The sequence below is a fragment of the Anthonomus grandis genome, chromosome 2, assembly GCF_022605725.1.
Source record: "Anthonomus grandis grandis chromosome 2, icAntGran1.3, whole genome shotgun sequence".
Classification (NCBI taxonomy): domain Eukaryota; kingdom Metazoa; phylum Arthropoda; class Insecta; order Coleoptera; family Curculionidae; genus Anthonomus; species Anthonomus grandis.
In genome coordinates, this window is record NC_065547.1 from 14,644,130 (window position 1) to 14,664,785 (window position 20,656).

General features: G+C 33.0%; 1 protein-coding gene across 3 annotated transcripts in view; it reads left to right on the forward strand.

The window, feature by feature from the left end:
• The window catches only part of LOC126750378 (cytospin-A-like), a 240,202-nt gene that overhangs the window by 117,661 nt on the left and 101,885 nt on the right, over window positions 1–20,656 (forward strand). For all 3 annotated transcript variants that reach the window (XM_050459990.1, XM_050459997.1, XM_050459989.1), the window contains one exon: window positions 3,534–3,649. In XM_050459990.1, coding sequence (XP_050315947.1) covers window positions 3,534–3,649 — 116 coding nt within the window. The remainder of the gene's footprint in view (window positions 1–3,533; window positions 3,650–20,656) is intronic.

The window sequence follows — 20,656 nt, forward strand, 5'->3', positions numbered from 1 at the left end:
TCACTTTTAAACAAGCCAAAGTTGAACAAAATCGAATAGGTCTTTTAAAAGTTATAGCTATTTAAACATTACACTTTCAGTACCTTCCCCTACTTTATGAAGATCTGTACGCCAATGAGACTTTGACCAAAATGATGGAAAATATTCCAACATTTCTAAATATGTTAAAAAAAAAGGTACCTTAAGCTGACATTTTCAGCTGATATTGATATTGAATTATTGACCTTTTATTTGCGCCCCGTACTATTCAATTTTCGAAGTCAAAATAATTTCCAGGATTTTCTCTTAGCCACTTTTATAATGTAAAAAAAATCCAATGAGGTCAGATTAACAGTTGAATGAAAAAAATGCTTCCCTGACTTTTCAATTGAATAAGGTTAAAAATAAGTCTAAAAAGATTTGATCAAAGCTTAATAGTTGGAATGCTCATTTTAGGGCTTCATTTGAAATCCCTGGTAGCCTGAAAGAGAGACATAGCCTGACAGAGCTGGTCAAATGTTATTAGTCCAACATTATATTACCTTCATCGCATAACACCTTCAAATTATCAATCGTTACAGAGTATGATGTTTATAAATCATTTTCGCAGATTAAATCAAAATGTATGGGTATTGATGGGATAAGTTACGATATGATTCTGTTTAGCATTGATTTTTTGGCTCCTGTGATAACGACTATTTACAATAACTGTTTACAGAATGGCGAATATCCTATTATGTGAAAAACGGCATTAGTAAAGCCACTGCCCAAGACTACACATGTCAGTAGTCTGGATGAATTACGACCAATTAGCCTCTTGACGATCCTTGGGAAAATGCTTGAACCACTGGTTTCCGACATGACGAACAATTTTGTTCCCTCTCAACAGATACTGCTGGATGTTCAGTCTGGACAAGCAATGGTTTAACCTGAATTGCAAAAAGGCAGTAAACACTAAAAACGCAGCATATCGCAAATGGCGTCAACATCCTTCCATCGAAAATTAGCAAGTAGCCGTCGATGGATACCTCTCCGACAAATTTAATATTAACGCTGGAGTCCCTCAAGGATGCATTCTATCCCCCACCCTTTTCTTGATATATATCAACGATTTGCTAGGAACCACTGTCAATCCAATCTACTTTGCGGATGATAGCACACTTATTTCCACATTTAAGTCCGCCAAACCAACGATAGCCGCAAGTTCTCAGAATCTTAGGCAGCAACAAGTAGCTTTAACCAACAACGATATAAGAACAATCTTGGAGTGGGGCGATAACAATTTGATCAATTTTAACTGGCTGCAGTATTTACGATGAAGACTAACCTTGGTGGCCCGGAGCTGGTTATGGCAGGGAAAACATTGCCAATGAAATCATCTTTACATCTTCTAGGAGTCAAGGTCACCAACAATGTGTCCTGGCATGACCACGTTGCCGAGGTCGCCAGGGCGGCTTCCAAAAAACTCATAGTGTCCCTATGTTCATAGTTCGTCTTATCGACAAACCAGAACTGACAAAGAGTCTGGATAGTCTGGGGCACAGGAGAAAGGTGGCTGATCTCTGTTTATTCTACCGTTATTATCACGGTAAGTGCTCCTCTGAGCTGGCAGGCCTGATTCCACCCAGGGCTGTTCCGGTAAGAAGGACGCGTCTAGCAGTTGCGGCTCATCAACATCGAGTCCACCTGCCTACCCCAAGGACGTCGCTGTATCGGGACTCATTCATCTGCAGAACATCTTCTTTGTGGAACGGGCTTCCACCTCACATATTTCCCGACGCATACAACCTACAGCGATTCAAGATCAATGCCCACAAATATCTTCGCGCAAGCACTACTCCAAGAGTGACATAGGACTTTCCCCTTGTGCTTGTGTTTAACATTAAAAAAAAAAGAGCTTGTCATAGCACAGCAACGGCAGGGTTACTAGTTGCATATCTAAAAACATGGCTGAATCAAAGGTCTCCTGTCTGTTACTTTTAGATTATATTAAGGCATTTGACCTTATTGACCATGATATGCTGAAAGCTGCACTTTTTTGGATTTTCTGATCAAGCTTGTGGCTGGTTCTCATCATATTTAAAGCATAGAAGGCAGGTTGTGGACCTTGATGGGACTAGGTCTGACATTCAATATCTTTAACATGGAGTGCCTCATGGGTTCATTCTTGGTCCCGTACTTTTTGCCCTTTTTAGCGCTGACTTACCATCTCAGATTCACCAATGCTCATCACATCTATGTGCTGATGACAATCAGGTTCTATGTTCATTTTATCCTGAAGATTCTTGCGAGGGACTTGCTGGTGTCAATGTTGATCTGGACAATGTCTCCGACTGTTCTTCTGGGCATGGTTTATTGCTTAATGCCAAAAAAAGTGTACACCTGATTATTGGGTCCGAGGCCGTCAGGGCTAAGTTCATTAGGTTCAATTTTACAACCATTCATATAAAAGGAGTAATTATCCCGTCTGTTGAATATGCTAAAAATCTGGGCCTTGTAATGGATCTTGCGATGAATTTTCGGCAGCATATTTTGAAGAAGCTGTGCTCTGTTTGCTTAAAATTGAAGAGCCTTTATTCTTTTAAATATGTTCTTCCTGGCCATATTAAATACCTCTTGGTGGAATCCTTAATCCTGCCACAGCTAGCCTACTGGAACTCGGTTTACTACAGCTACCTTACAGAAGAATATAAAACTAAAATACAATTGGCTCAAAATATGTGTATGCGTGCTGCTTATGGAGGTCGTAAGTTTGACCACATTACTTCATTATATGTCAATAATAAACATTTAAAATACAATTTTTGTGTTGACCTCCGCTTTGCTATGTTTGTATATCGAATTTCTCAATTCAAATTATTTGCTGCTGGCTGGCTCTAATCATTATTCTTTTAAAAATCAATACACCAAGTTTTTACAACAGATGATAACTTAATTTTTTTTCTCTTCTCAATACTCTACGTCTGGGTTGTGTTAGTAGGCTTAAGTTGTCTGTATATTTATTTTTATTTAACTGTGTGCTTCTTATTATTGTTTTTTAATAGTACCGTAATTGTATGTATAATGTATGGTGTTATGAAAGATCGTTTTACGCGAATAACTCCTTTTATGTATATATGCTATATTAATGCACAATAAACTTGATTTTGACTTTGACTTTGAACAGTTTCCAAGATATAGCCGCAATCCACGCTTAGTGAAACCCTTCTCCAAGTCGTTCGATAGAGTATTATTAATAATTCATGAACTATTCAGGATTGGAGGTAAAATATTCAAATGAAGTTCTTATGAGAGGATTCTTAATGTTCAATTTAAAATTTAAAAAGTAATTAAAAAATTCTATTCCTGCTTCAAAATATCTCTTATAATAAATCTTAAGCCTCAGACCGAATTTTTCTATTCTCTCCTCATTAACCATGTCACTCGCAACCTAAATCACATTAATAAATTACAGATCTTGTTTACGCGTTCGGCCTTTGTGTTTAAAATTAAACTAAAAAACCCCATCCGGGCCTGTTTAATCTTTTAATATAAATAACCGGCCTTAATTTCAGACTAAAGGATCCGCTGTGTCGTTGCAACAATTGATCAGGCCTAGATCGCACCAAAGTATCAACAAACCAAAGAGACCAATCAGCGTATCAGTGCCAGGCCACGTGACTGTAAGAAGGTACGAAATGACCAATGACACCTTTATGAGTTTCGATATTCACCGTGCGTATCTTTATAGAACAATGTGAAGTCTATACGTGAATCCGCCATCTGGTAATGGCGGTTTATATAGTACTTTTTAGATTTTTATCGGTTATGTAGGCGACGTTGCCAGAACAAATAAAAAATCTTTAAAAACAAAACTGAAATTGAGAAGTGATCGCTTTAATTTGATCGAATCTTACTGAAGTGTTGCAATGTTGCCATTGCAGGTAGAGATTTTGAAAAAAGGACAATTTTTAACATCAGAGGGTGCATTACTAAGTCTTCAGACCCATGTGGATTGCCTACAAAAGGGTCTTAATCTTTTTTTTTTGACCTACATGCCCTTTGTTCTCCTTGGGTCTTTTTAATCTTGTTAAAAAGGTTTTTTAGAGATGGAACTCGGGTTGCCAGACTGAGAGGCAAATATAGTTGTGCAACACATGTGCAGGTTTTAATAGAGAATTTGTTTAGCTTAATTGGCTTTTTGATTTGATTGATATTAAAAAAGAGTGACAAAATTCACTTCACATGCCTGGGAGACAATAAAAATGGCTTTTAAAAGTTACTCAATTAAAATGAGTGCCTGGAATAAAAGAAAAAATATTACAGAAATCCCTAACATACAAGACATGGCGCTATAAACACTTAGGATTTTGTATGCAAGCAACAGAGGATTTGATTAAGGGTTCTTCGTTACTAACATTGCATAATTCCGTAGTTAGACCCATATTAGAGTATGCCACTATTATTTGGACTCCTTTTTATCAAGTATAAATAACACGGATAGAGACTATACAACGAAAGTTCAAACATTTTCTTAATACCCGTTTTAATAGCCCAAGATATTTTAATACGTACATTGATAATTTGAAATTTTGTAATATACAATCATTCATTAAAAATAGACGTAATACTTTGATTTAATGTTTATTTACAAATTTGTAAACAATTTACTTCATTTTGATTTGTGCCCAGAAGCTAACTTTTAGTATTCCAAGATATTCTGCATTCCCCGCTTATGCGTCGCGCTGGAAAATTTTAAATTAATTAGTTATTCGATATTTTTTATTTAAATGTTAAGACAGAAGAAAAAATTAAACCTTTTTTAGTTTAGGTAAGACGCTTGGTAATACTTTAAGTATGTCTTATTAGAAATGTAGAATACTCGCTAGACTACTAATTTTGCTTTGTGTACGTTGTAACATGATTCCTGGAATATATAAAAAAAATACTCCGGGAAGCCTGGAATATCATTCTTTGATCATTCATTCATTTTCATCATTTCAAACAATGAAAACATTTTTTTCAAAGTTACTAATCAATGAGATTCGTCTATAGACACTGCTTTCAAGTGCGTTACCTTGTTTATGAACTGGGATAACAATTATCTTTTCAAATACGTTAGGAAAAATTTCACTTGAGTCATTCCCTACCAGCTTGACTGTTTGGCTGGTTACATTGTCATATTCTGGACTAATATTGTTTTTTAAAGAATTTATAGTAGATTTTATTTCCAATTCATCTACTGGCAATAAAAATAGCGAATGTCTATAATAGATGGTGTTTTTTGGTCCTGATTATCTAGATTTTGCTTGATCTTATCGAAATATTTGATGTATTTCACAAAACTTCAAGTTTATTGGTTATAATGTAAATTTTTACAGTATTTAATTATTAATGCATAAGACTTGAGATTTAAAATTGTATTATGCAATTTAAACGGTCACATTTATTAAAATGGTAAAAACAGAAAATTAAAGTAAAGAAACACAAACATAAGCTAAGAGTATTTTAAAACTTATTTAAAGTTATTAAAAGTTCAAGCAAAGTACTTCTTAAAAGTGTAAAAAGCACTATTAAGCACTATATCTAAGTATTTTATTAAAAAAAACTTATTCCAAGGTATCTAGTGCCATGTCTAGTTCTCTCAAGGCGGCTGAACTTCGGTACCACACCCTTATTTTCCTTGTAGGGTAATCATGAATCCTGATAGGTTCTATACAGAAGAAGATTTTCTTCGGTAGACATTCCAGTATGTACAGGGTGTTCGAAAAATAGACGGAGATATTTCGGTGGGTGATTCCTTGTAAAAAATATGAGGAAAAGTTTTTATAAACATGGGTCCGGAAATGCACAGTTTTCAAGATACAGGGTGATAATTTTTTTTTAAATATTATTTTTTCATTCATATTAAAAAAAATATTTACTCGATTCCTTTGAAATTTGGCAGTATTACTTGTTGTATTAAGAGGCCAATTCAGCCCTAATTAGATTAAAATTATAAGGTCCAGTGGCATCCCGGGGGACAACTTAGCAAATATTATTGGAAAAAAAATGTACACCACTGCCTTTTTTCAACTTTAATATTTGTTGTTTGATTAAGCATTTAAAAATACAACTTTTTTGCATCTTGTATTTTTTTCGTATCTTCATTTCGTTTCGATTCGACAAAAAAAAATAAATACAGTTTTTATGCCACTGGACAAAATTGGTTTATTAATTTTTGGTAAAAAAATCACAGGTGCCTTGAAAAACAAAAAATCAAAAACATTTCTAGGACCTTTTTATCGCAATACCAACTACTTCTATTTCTTCTACTATTTCTGTACACCTTCTCACTCGACGAATCATTAAACAAGCATAAACCAGAGTTTTAAGTTGTCCCCATAAATAAAAATCTATTGGATTTAAGTCACGGGAGCGAGGTGGCCATTGAATTGGTCCACCTCTTCCAACCCAATTTTCCCCAAAGGTGTTATTGACATGAGTTCTAACCGCTATACTAAAATGAGGAGGAGCTCCATCGTGCATAAAAGTTATTTGATTACGTACATTTAGAGGAATTTCTTCTATTTTTAAATGCTTAATCAAACAACAAATATTAAAGTTGAAAAAAAGGCAGTGGCGTACATTTTTTTGCCAATAATATTTGCTAAGATGTCTCCCGGGACGCCACTGGACATTATAATTTTAATCTAATTAGGGCTCAATTAGCCTCTTAATACAACAAGTAATACTGCCAAATTTCAAAAGAATCGAGTAAATATTTTTTTTAATATTAATAAAAAATTATTATTTTTAAAAAAATTTATCATCCTGTATCTTGAAAACTGTGCATTTCCGGACCCATGTTTATAGAAACTTTTTCTCATATTTTTTTACAAGGAATCACCCATTGAAATATCTCCGTCTATTTTTCGAACACCCTGTACATACTGGAATGTCTACCGAAGAAAATCTTCATCTGTATAGAACCTATACCCGTCTATTTTTCATAAACCCTGTATATACAGTGCGTCGGTCTTCCATTAAGCCTCAAAAAGAAGGGCTAACATTTTCTAACCTCTTAAAATTTTTTTGGGACGTGATGGCGCATGTCTGGAAAATATTTTGAAATATACAGAGTGCTTTAAATCAGTGCGGCTATAAGCGGCTTTTTTTTTCTAAATGGAGTGCCATTCTTTTTATTTTATTTTTGGGACCACCTTAGGCTACTTAGTATATGCGCTAAATATGGCTACTTTGTCATGGGCACGTTTACTGCAATATTTTTTTTTACAAAAAAAAATAAAAAATCACTACATTATTTAATTTCATCTTGATATCAGAAATGTTAATTTAATGTCAATATTAGGTTAAATTTGGATTCTAAAAGAATAGAAGACTACTTTGACCTCAATGGTTTCTTTTTGTAATATACGGGATGTTCGTAGTTTTTTACTTCATTTCTAGCTTTTTTTCACATGGAACACCCTGTATCTTTATATGCATTTAATGAATAATTAATAAATGAATTTTTTATGTAAACATATTAGCTACCTTTAGTCGCTTTTAAAATATTCACGATAATAATTAAACAAGCAGGACATACACATAATGCGAACACATTTGCGTTGCTATCCAAAGACTCTTTCCATATGACATGTTTGAGTAGAAGTATCCATGATAACCCATTACAATACTCTGCCTATAAATCACCTTCACAAGATTTCAAAACAAAAAGATGTATTGAAAGAGCTGTTTAGACAGGTGGATGGATGATTTTTTTAAGTGAGCTCTGAATCCAGATAGACTCTCAAGAAATTTAACCTCCTCAGCACAGTTCGCCAACAGTTGATGATTAGTCGGTGTCTTCCTAAGTGTAAAGGTGATATTGAGCATGATATGTGATATTGAGCTGTGTGAAATTATAATTAATAGCCGCTTCAGCAGCCTCCAGAGAAGAAAAAATTTCCACACTCGCGTTGATTTAAAATCCGGCCACCAAAAAAAAAGTTATCAATACCGTATAGAAGAAAAATGTTCCCGCCCGGACGGCGATCTTGGCTAATTTTACAGTGATAGTGTACTACTAAAAAAAAGGTTGTTAGTATAGCATCGATGAATAAGACTGTAAAAAATCCCACCTCCCACACAAAAATTCAATTACCATCAAATATTAAAAAAAAAATACTTACTTACTGCGACAAACGCATTCTCTGCAAAGCAGAAACAATGCCCTTTACCATAAAATAATTTCTTTAGAAAATAATTTAGAATCACTAAATTCTACATAAAATAAACTCGGTACTAACACTGGCACACTTTCAACACAAAAGTGGAAGGAAGCAAAAGTGATCCTAATACCAAAACCCAACAAAGACCTAAAAAACCCAGTAAATTGGAGGCCAATCTCTCTGCTATCTACCTTGAGTAAAATCACTACAAAAATCATAAAAGATAGTCGAAGATAGATATAGTCGAAGAAAAAAATTAATTCCTCCCACACAATGTGGGTTCATAAACTTATCTACTGAACACCAACTGGCATTTATCATGCAACATGTCATTGACAATCTAAACAGAAGATTTCTTCTGGCCTCATCATGTTAGACATAGAAAAAGCGTTCGACAAGTTTGGTATGGTGGCCTGTTGGCAAAGACACACAATTTTAAAATACCACTAAATATGATAAAATTAATACAATTATTTTTAAATAACAGATATTGCCATGTAGCATTAAACGACTCTAAATCTGTCCCATGTAAAATAATGGCTGGAGTGAAGGTCACCCTGTCGCGACTCCTTTTTAATTTATACCAAGCCGATATACCACACAACAATCCCCACTCCGAGTTAGCACTTTACGCAGACGACACGTGTATTTTTGCAACTCATAAATCTCAAAACATAATAATTAAAAATTTACAAAACCACTTAGATCAAATAAAAAACTGGGCAGAAAAATGGAGAATAAAAATAAACGAGGCTAAAACCTAAACGGTAATGATTACTAGAAAACGCACAAAACCCACAAAAGAAACCCATCTAAACAACAAAAAAATCCCATAGGCAAAAACAGTGAAATACCTAGAAATCCATTTGGACATCCTAAGCAATTTCAAACACCACATTAAAAAAACAGTAAAATACATACTTAATTAAAAACATACTTAAATTAAAAATTTCTTACTCAAAAATAGAGAAAAAATATATAAAAACTTATTTTTAAGTGAGTATAATATATAAAAATGTAAACAATCAAACACAAATTGAAAATAATATTTATAAAGATTAAATCAGTACGGCCCCTAAACTGGGTCACCAAATGCTACGGCATTCTCACCCTTCCCCACCCCCAAACACTCCTAAACAAAAAAATTCAAATTTCAAATTAAAAAAAAAAAGGAAGAAAGAATAAAAATAAATATCAGCTAAAGACCTTTTAGTAGTCAAAAAATAGGCAAGAGCCAGAAAGGCTAGCCGAAGAAAAAGTCAGTATGATAAAGAAGAAGAAGAGAGCTATTTAGAGTTAATTTATTGCACAAGAATCAGTCGAATATGTCCCTTTTTTTGTGTTTTTCGAAATCAATGCCATAAACCAGATAATAGCTTTGGTAGTATGTGGTGCTATCAGCGAATAAAACTGTGCTAGCTCTCTGTTAGCAATAGGCAATATCATTTATGTACATTGTACCCTGTGTTCCATTTTGGATAAGATTGCAGCGTATCTCTGTCGTTGTTTAAGATATAGCTTTGCGGTTTTGGCGACCCTGTATAATAGATATTTTTATATAAAAGGCAGTGCCGTATTTGCCGTTTTATCATCACCTAATCTTTAATAAATTTTAGCTTCTTGAGTATTTTTTAATAGTAGGTAGTGAGTTCTTTCACACATGCATTTATTTATTACTTTTTTCAAATGCTATGTAATTTAAATCTATTTGCTTAATATTATTTTAAGCACAAACTGAAAATATTACTCTTTAATATAAACTTAAAAATGTTGAAAACAAAAAAATATATCGGCACAGATTTCACGTTAAAAACTGTAATTACAACATTGATATTTTGTCTTATAGATAAACCATGTGGTTTCAATTCGCCTTAAGGCATTTAAAATTATAAACGGTTGCCTTCGTAAGTTTCTGCATGATTCTTCGGTTGAGGCTCGAAGTTCATCTACACTATCGGACAAAAGTAGAGCAACAAAGTTCAATTTTATTCATGTTTGAATAAAAAAAATTATTGGGTTGTAATTTTGCGCTAAGCCTAATGTCACACTATCCTTATAGTGAATGTAATATTTCAGTACATTTTGGTGTACTTTTAATCATTTTAAGAACGGTAAATATTAATGATTATAAAAATTGATAAGAATGGGGGCGACAAAAGTAGAGCAACAAATTGTATGTAACAGTATTTTATTTTACTTTAGTTCAACAAAAAATTTTTAACACATTTAACAACAAAAACAATTGAAAGTAATACATTAGTAATTGATAGAATATCCATTATTATTAATTACTTGCTGACAACGGCGCGCCATTGAAGCAATCAACTTCTGAATGACATTTTCAGGAAGACTTGTCCAAACTTCACTAATTTTATTTATTAAGGATTGTTTATTTGGAAACATTTGGGTACGAATACGACGTTCTACTTCTTCCCAGAGATTCTTAATGGGGTTAAGATCTGGGGATTGTGCTGGCCACTGTAAAACACGAACATTATTTTCCAGAAACCACTGTTGAACAATGTTGTGAAGAATGTTTTGGATCGTTGTCCTGTTGAAAAATAAAACGCAATGGCATTTCCCATTCTGCATAAGGAAGCATAACATTCTGCATGATATTCCCTATAAACAAATCGGTCCATCGTATCATTAATAAAGTGCATAGGGCCTACCCCATTCCATGAAAAACAATCCCATAAAAATACACTACCTTTACCATGCTTAATTGTAGGTGTTACGTATTTAGGATTAAACCTTGTATTGATTGGTCGCCTCACACGGCTCATTCCATCAGAATTGAATACATATTTTGTAGCGCGTTTTATCACTGAATAGAACTTTTTTCCAGTCATTGACGGTCCAGTTTAAATGCCGGCGTGCAAATGCCAACCTTGCTGCTCTATTTCTTTTTGAAACTAACGGCTTTTTAGCTGGACGTCTACTAAATAACTTTGCGTCTACGAACCTTCTTTGTACTGTTCGTATACCAACCGTAATTTCTGGAATTTCGGCAATAATTCGAGGTGCGGACTTCCATGGATCATTTTGGGAAATCCTTTTGATGCGTCTGTCAGTCATTACTGATGTTTTCCTTGGCCTTCCCGATTTTGGCAACTTCTCTAAATGTCCCCTCTCATTATACCATGATATTATTTTGGACACAGTGTACCGGGGTAACTCAAACTGTCTTGAAATATCGGCTTGTTTGTTAGGTACCTTCCATGAATCCATCCACAACTCTTTGCTTCAAGTCTTTTGAAATTGGAATTCCTCTCGGCATGATTAATCTTACACAGAAATGTTCAAAAAAACATAAAAATCACCTTTCACAATTATTTTATCCCTTTACTTTTGCTAAAACCCTACTTTTGAACAAATTATTTGAATGTTGCTTTACTTTTGACGCGTTACTATGAAGCATTTAAACTTAAACGTCAAAATAAAATTATTTGTTTTAATTGCGAAAATTTTTGTTGACATTGATAATCATAGCCTACTTTGTAGTTTTAAAACTTAGTGGATTTGTATACATTATCATGCATTTATAATTTTAAAATCGGTATTTGCAAATATTTCTGGAAGTGTTGCTCTACTTTTGTCCGATAGTGTATATTGCCGATATTATGCCGATTTGCATAAATTTTATTATTATGACCATACTTCTTTGTATGGTTATACCTACCATACAAAGAAGTATGGTCATATATGGTCATATATGGTCCGGTGACCTCGGGGGCCATTTGATTGAGCACTTAAATATTCTCTAACTATTCTTGAATTATGAGTGGGCGGTCCATCTTGCTGGAAATATATCTGATGTCACTATGCCAAAGATGTATCCTCCAGCAACTGTAGCATATTATTTCGTAATATACTTAGGTATCTTTGGGCAGTTAAGCTACCTAATACAAAACATGAGACACTTTAAACCCAACCCAACCCAACCCAACCCAATAAGATCTTTTGTATTTTTTGAATTTTGTAACAAAGTAAAATAAGTCCATTCTTTACCTGTTTAAATAAAATTACAGCGCTGCTCTGACGTTTTCGTTAGAAAGTTTTAAACATTTCATAATATCATCCGTCTTACCTAATATGTTTTTACCTACCCTAAAAAGTGAAAAATTGATTATTTTATTTCTTACCATAAGAAAGCAAGAATATGTACTTCAGCAGAAATACATACCCGACCAGCCACATTTTTTGGGGAATAAGGGATTCAGTGAATTTGGCAATTAATTTTATTAGGTATTTTCCCTTTCCAATCTGAAGTATTTTTTAAACTGCAAAATAGAAGACATATAAACAGAAGTATGTAACTGTATAGAGAAAATACCTGTTTATCATTGAATTTGATAATCACATCTATAAAATTTTTCATTTTCGGTTAAGGGATACGTTCAAACATTACCATTTCATCTTCAGAGTCTGATTCACTACTGCTTAATATGGATAAAATAGCAGCAGCTAGATCTTTATTGTTTTTTTTGCCGCCATATTTTGTATTTGATAAATGCACTGAACCGACACGATCTCCCAGTGAAGTTGAGTGAAAACATGCACTCGGTGCAACTTTATATGCACTGGTTTTCAAATGGATTGTAGAAACTTGAAAGGTGCAAGCAAATGGAATACGAAAACTGGGAAGAGGTGCGCACCAGTGCATCAAATGGAAAACGCTGTAAGTTAAGAGCGCTCTTTACCTCGCGACTTTTCAACACAAAATACAGTCCTAAAATTTTACCAAAATCGTTCGGACCGCGTAAAGGTCATAAAACGTTTTACGACTGTCTAATTCATATTAGACAATAGTAATAATACCAAACTTTTATAGTCTTAGGGCCTGGAATAAATTTATAAAGTGCATAACATCGCGTTTTTTTAAATTTTAGGCTTGGTTTCGCAAAAAAAAATGGCGATGCTAGGAACAAGATCAAGACAAATGCTTCAATATTTGTAAATATTATATTTTCAAATTTTGAACTCGAAAAAAAGGTAGAGACCAACCTTAATATTTTAAAGCCACGTTTTACAATAATATAATAAGTAAGACATTTTGTTAAAGGTTGCGGAAAATCTTCGCGGTTCTTCACGCCAATTTTCTTTGGAACTGAATATACCTAGGAAGCAGATTTAGAGGGTTTAAAAAAAATATTTTTTACAAGAGGGCTTGAATTTTGCAATTGGCTTAATGCAATGTTACATGAAGATGAGAATTTTTTGAATAAAATAATATGGACCGATGGATGCAATTTCTCCACGAGTGGTTTTTTTAACAGAAATAATGAGCATAATTACGCATTCAAAAATCCGTATCAAAATCAGCAAATTCGAAGACAGGGACGGGATAAACGAGTCCCGTCATGTTTGGATTGGGCTATATGGAGACAAAATTTAAGGGGCCTAAATTTGCTACAAAACGATATATTTGATGCCCTAGATGACGAGCCGTTGAATATTGTTCAGCAATTATGGTGGCAACAGGATGGGGCACCACCACATAATGGTATTGCTGTGTCTCAGTTTCTTAACCAAACTTTTCCCAATAAGTGGATTGGAAACCAAGGAGCGCAGTTCGCTGGCCTGCCAGAAGCCCCGATTTGGCACCTCTTGATTATTTTTTATGGGGATAAATAAAAGACCGTGTGTTTAAAGAAAGTCCTAAAAATATAAATGTTTTACGCCACAAATTTACTTTGGAAATTACAAATTTACAGGCAAGAGGACGAATGATCCAACGGGCAGTCACGAGTAATTTGCGCCGGCGGATTCAGAAATGCATCGAAGTTAAAGGAGGATTATTTGAGCATTTCATGTAGTTTTTTATTATAATATGTTAAATGTCTAAAGTATAGTTTATTAAGTTATTTATTTATATAATCGGTAATTTTAACTGTTTTGTAAAAAATTTGAGTTTTTAATATTAAATTTGATGATAATATTGATGATGTTATAGATATTTTATAAAATTAAATCATGGGGTGGGTTAGTTTTTAATTATAATAAGTCGATAATTTAAAAAAATAATAAAAGCATCACGTCCGTATTAAGAATTTTTTTTTTAATTATGGAAAATCTCAGTTTTTGCTATTAAATCGGTTGAAAATAAAAAAGTTTGATACGTCATAAGTTTTATAAAAATATAGTTCGTCAAAATAAGGTAATAGAAGTCTGAAATAAAAAGGTGATGGTATCTCAAAAACGAAACGTCGTATTTTAATTCTGAAAACGCCATCTTTTAGAGAAGAAGTGCCCCAACAAAGTGTTATTTATTTTATTATATTATGATTTTAAGTAACGTCATAAAAAAATTAAAGATTTTTACAGATTTCGGTTTTTTCTGAATATCTTCGAAACTATCCGAATTTTTTTAAATTTTAAAACGGCGTGTTGTTAAGTATCAAATTCAGCAACTTTGCCATAATTTAACCGACCTTGTATCTCTTACGGTTTCCGAGATTCCAATGATGAAGATCGAATTTGGGCCACCCTGTACACAAGAAAAAGTGTGGGTCCTAGTACTGATCCCTTTGGAACCCCAAATTGTGAATTGTGAAGAAGAATAATCTTGTTGAAGAGAGAGACATATTGAAATCTAATTAAAAGATATAAGGCAAAAAATTGTAGAAAAGTTTTTTCAGGAGAATTCAGAATACTGTGTGATACACAATCAAATGCTTTGGTGAGATCTAGAAAAGAGGCAAACGTATTCAGAGAATTCTCAAATCATTCCAGAATATTTCCTGACAGGTGGTTTACTACTGAGGTGGTTGTTCTGTTCTTGCTTTTCGATTATTATTTTTGCCTTGACTTAAATCATTATTTATACTGTTCTAGTACCTACTTTAGATCATGCAACCATCATAACATATTATGTGAACTATAAAATGTTGCCTATAATGAATGTTTTACCATTTCGGGAAAGAATTATGGATACCGTACCTAGTTTACTGTTATAAGAACCCACTTTGCATTATGGCAAATTCTTAATAAGTATTTTCGAAAAGGCAGAAAAATACAAAGATGCGGCTCCCTGAGGAACTCATTTAATTAATTGCGGATTATGATTAATAACCGCAAAACCCACCTGTAAACGAAAATGGTTAAATGCAATGGTTTAGATATTCATCTATATTCCCTTACCAAATCTGAAGAAACCAAGAAGTTTTCGTATTATCGTCAACGATATAAAATATATATCTCTGGTTGTAAAATTTTTATTGCACAAAACTTTATTTACTTAAATATTATATTATATTATTCATCACTTATGAATATTTGGACGTAATTGTAAATATTTTCTATTCATGCTATTAGCTGAAACTTCCCAAAAGGCATGATATTTTTTTCGTAAACTAGAAAAAACCAATGTAATTTTTGAGCCATTCTTATTTAAATATGACAATATATCATATGACCATACTTAATTTATCCAAAAATCTCATCCATTATTCTCTAGACCAACATACAAAATTGACGAAAAACAAAGAAAAACACAAAGTCACGATCTCACAACATGTAATAAAACGGGCAACACGTGCGTTTCGCTCTAGTGAAGCCATCCACACACTTCACAGTACAATGAAGTGAATGAACATAAAACAATGAAGTGTACTGTGAAGTGTGTGGATGGCTTCTAAAGGCCTGATGATGCTCTAATTAGAGCGAAACACGTGTAGCCCGTTTTAATACATGTTGTGAGACCGTGACTCTGTGTTTTTCTTTGTTTTTCGTCAATACTTAATTTATTTAAAGTTTAAGGACTATAGAGAGTAACTTTCCAGCGAAAGACACATTTTGTTTCTTGTATTGATTATTCTTATTTTTATATAAGATTAGCTTTGCTCGCGGGAGAAATCCTGAACTACTTTAGTAACTAGTAGTTAACTAATAAGTTAAGTAGTTAGTTAATAACTAGTAGTTCGGAATACATTCCGAATTGCCAAGCATACTATTACATTGCGCATGTTTAATCCTGAACTAATTTGGAATCTAGGTACCGCTTTTGGAGGATAATCACATTTATTTACATTTTACAAACAATTTTTTTAATGGTAATCTTGACAAGAAAACAATGGTGCGTTTAAGACAATTTCGCGATATTTTCGAAGGCCCCGCAATGGATGAAAAATATAGGTATATTATAAATAAAAATAAAATAGTATGGCCTCACATTTTATTATGTAATATTTGCAATTCATTTTTATGGCTAGATAAAAAACTAAAAGAAATTTATGTTTCCACAAAAGTTATTTGAACTTAAATAACATAAACATATAATGAGACGCCTTTTGTTTATTTTTAGAGCTATCAGAGTTTCTAATTGTATCTTCTTTTTTACAAGATGAGTCATTTAAATAGACATATAATGTTACCCTAATGTTTTTGGAGGTATGCAAAAAATACCGTAATCAAGGTGGGTCTCTCAAAATAAGGAACCGTTTGAAAAAAATGCATTGAAAGTAAAAATTTAGGAAGATAGTAGGGAAGCATTAAGAGAGAATGTATAATACAGATAACCAGGCTCACCGAGAGGGGGTGAAGAATGGGAGGAATTCTCCTGGGTCCGAGGTTTTTAGGGAGATCCAGAATTCTGAGAGGTTTTTTGATTTTTGATTTTTTCTTATCGGTTGAAATGTTCTCCACGTGATATATGTACGTTGAGGTATTTAATATTATGTTTATGTTTTATTCACGTTTAACAAGAAGGTTTATTCCATATCAACAACAATAATATAAAATTATTATATATATATATATTATAGAAACAATAATACAAAATTGTTATTTGATTAAAGTTAAACGTTTAAACTATTGTATACTATCTAAAGATGTTTATAAAATGCGTTTAATGGAATGATATTTTTTAAATAACTTACTACTAATGTAGATATTTTTTTAAATTTGCAGATGTGTTTTATACATCAGGAGGCATTTTTCGACGGACAAAGAAAAACATTAATTTTTACCAATGGTGTCCATCGTAAATATTATTTAATTAAAAAAAAGTACAGCACTGCATTTTTACTAAAATAAATTTTATTTTTTAAATCCTTGTTTAATTTTGAGCAAATTGATATTATCGATTTTTTTTATTTGTATATTTTATTTGGTATAATTATTGTTTCATACACGTTAATTTATTTTCTACTATTTTCTAGATGTCTTTGTGTATGGTATTCCATATATGTGCTATCGGAAGTCATTTTATCACATATTTGAGGTGTAGTGATTTCAGTGTAATTTTTGCGTTGTCAATTTTTTTAAATGCTGGAATTTTCTCTCTTGTGTAAACAGAATGGTATATGATACACAGTGCATCCCAAAAGTTATGTCTAAATTTATTTAAAATTCAGGGGTGTGTTCGAAAAAAAAACGCTCGGACCCGTCGATTTTTATTTCAAGTTGCGCATGTTTGTACGTGAAGTTTGCATATACAAGGTTGCTCAAAAATAAATTACGACCATCAACTTCATTTTTTCAAATGAAAGCACCTTTTTTTTATTTCATCTTTGAATTTCGCGTGGAATTCTACGTATGTTTCATGCATCATGTTCTATACCTAAAGTCAACAGTTATCGAAAAAAAGACGACCAAACATTATTATTGAAGTTCACCTTACGAGTCACCTTATCTCTGAGTATTTTTATACAGAGCAAAATTCCATTCATTCCTGTTTTTTTATTGTTGGCTGGTGACCGTGTATTTTCATAGAAACTGTATGACAGTTGTACGCCAAACAGATACTGTCAAGTGTGAAGTGTACGAGCAAAGTTGCGGTTTTTACAATGGTAAAGTTAACGGAACGAGAAAAAAATAGAAATTCTGTGCATGGTTGGGTTTGGTGCTAGAACACGTACTCAAAGAGAAGCTGCTCAATTATTCAATGAAATCCATCCTGATCGTCCTCCGTTATGTCAAAAAGGTGGCGAGTAGAATATAGGCTAAATTTAAAGAATTCGGTCATGTTAGAGATCTGCCGAAATCTGGTCGTCCTGCTCGAGATAAAAATGAACAGCTTGACGTTTTGATTTCTTTGGAAGAAAATCCATGCACTCCTCTGTCGCAGATTGGGGCAAATTTGCAGATGGCGAAATCTATAATTCACCGAATAGTTAAAAAGCACAAATATCACCCCTACAAAGTTATTCCTGTGCAAAAGTTATTTGATGACGATTTCGATAGGCGAAATGAGTTTTGTGAACGCTTACAAAACATGTGCAATCTAAATAATAATTTAGTAACAAATATTATTTTTTCCGATAAAGCCACGTTCTGTTTGAATAGTAGTGTGAAGAGACAAAATTGTCGATATTGGGCAACAGAAAATCCGCATTGGATGATGAAGTACCCTCAAAAACTAAATGTGTGGAATAGTGCGCGGAAGAGTATATGGGTCCCTTTTTCTTTGAACAGACTTTAAAGGGACAAATGTATCTCGATTTTCCCAATTGAATTAGTTCCAGCATTACTAGCTTTATTTCCAAATCCATTGGACCCAGACTATCCTGACGAAGAACTAATTTTCCAGCAAGATGTCGCTCCTCCGCACTATGCTGCCTCTGTGCGTATATTTTTGGATGAAACCTTTCCCAATTGGTGGATAGGAAGGAGAGGACCCATCGAATGGCCTGCTAGGTCGCCTGACCTAACACCAATGGACTTTTTTTGTCGGGATACCTCAAGTCGAAGGTATTTGTTAATAGGCCAAATAATCTAGACGACTTGAAAGAGAGAATTCGCAGAGAAGTGCGCGCCATAACTCCGGAAATGATTGAAAATGTGCAACGAGACTTTATTGATCGCCTTGGATATTGTCAAGCCGTGAATGGCAACCCATTTTGAACATTTAACTTGATTTTTGTTCTTTTTTTATTTGTTTTATGAATCGTCTTTTTTTCGATAACTGTTGACTTTAGGTATAGGACATGATGCATGAAACATACGTAGAATTCCACGCGAAATTCAAAGATGAAATAAAAAAAAGGTGCTTTCATTCGAAAAAATGAAGTTGATGGTCATAATTTATTTTTGAGCAACCCTGTATATAGAAACTTCACGTACAAAAATGCGCAACATGAAATAAAAATTGACGGGTCCGACCGTTTTTTTTCCAAACACCCCTGAATTTTAAATGAATTTAGACATAACTTTTGGGATGCATTGTATAAGTATATCCTACAGTTTAATAAATATACCTTGCGATCATATACGCCAATAGTTTTAATTTAAAAACTGTATTTTTGAACCTAGATTTTTGTCTAGAATCAAAAAAAAAACTGACATTTTTGAAAACCTAATAACTTATCTAAAAAAAATGGAATTTCCACTTATTTGCAACAAAAAATGCAATAACTACTGCAATTTTCATAGCCATACGCCTTGCTTTCGAGAAATAAAATAGGGGTTTTTCACGTTTTACTCGAAAACCTTAAGGTTATGTAAAAAAAGTACAGATACAAAAACTATAGATTCTTTTATAACCTATAATTTTCTCAAAAAGCATATTTTTCTCAATTATTCTCTGCAAAAAAACGTTTTTCATTAATCCTACCCTTACCCTCCTACCCACCCCACACAACTTACCAGTAAGTAATTACTTTCAAAAATCATTATTTTCCAAAATAATACGCATGGATAATAGGTGGTTTCGTCGTTAAAACTTAATCTAATAACGTAGTTTGTTTATTTAAATTTGATATAATTATATACAGGGTGTCTCACGACGAATAGACGCGATCGATATCTCGGAAACTAGTTTTTCAAAAATTTTGAAAATTTGGCAACATGGCAAAGTCAATGGGGGCTACATAACTAAAATATTTTGACAGTTGTGACGTTTCCGGTTATACCGGAAGTAGGTGTCAACTTCGTTATTTTAAATGGAACACCCTGTATATTTTTACATTTTTTACTTTTACGTGAAATTCTAAGTATATTTTGTGTATAATGTCATATACCTAAGTGTAACCGTTTTTGACATATTTTTAATTTCATGTTAAAAACTATGTTTATAAGCCCTAACATAATTACCGATTACTCCCTTTTAGTAGCCTTTATTCATTGGTTAGTTTTGGTTTTATTTTAGAGGAAGGACCACTTTAAAAGACTATTTTAATATTTGGCTAAAAAAAAGATACAGGGGGGTCAAAAACTAGCATTAAAAATTAAAATGAAAAAATCATTAAAAGTCAATTTTTTTAAAAGGAAACCCCCTATTTTTATAATTTTTTCATAAAGATAATTAAAAATAAGGTTAACTTTGTATAAGGTTATCTAGTCCAAAAATTGATAGTTTCCGAAATATTGGCAGTTTAAATTTGGCCTAATATTAAAAGCCGTATAGTTGTACACGGCTCAAGGATTGTTGATTAGTTAACCAGGACGGTTGTCATAGTAACCGCTAGAAGCGGCAGTAAGACAATGGATTATATGCATTAAATTTATAAGTTACTTGCTATTTAAGTTTTCTTCGTAAAAGTGTA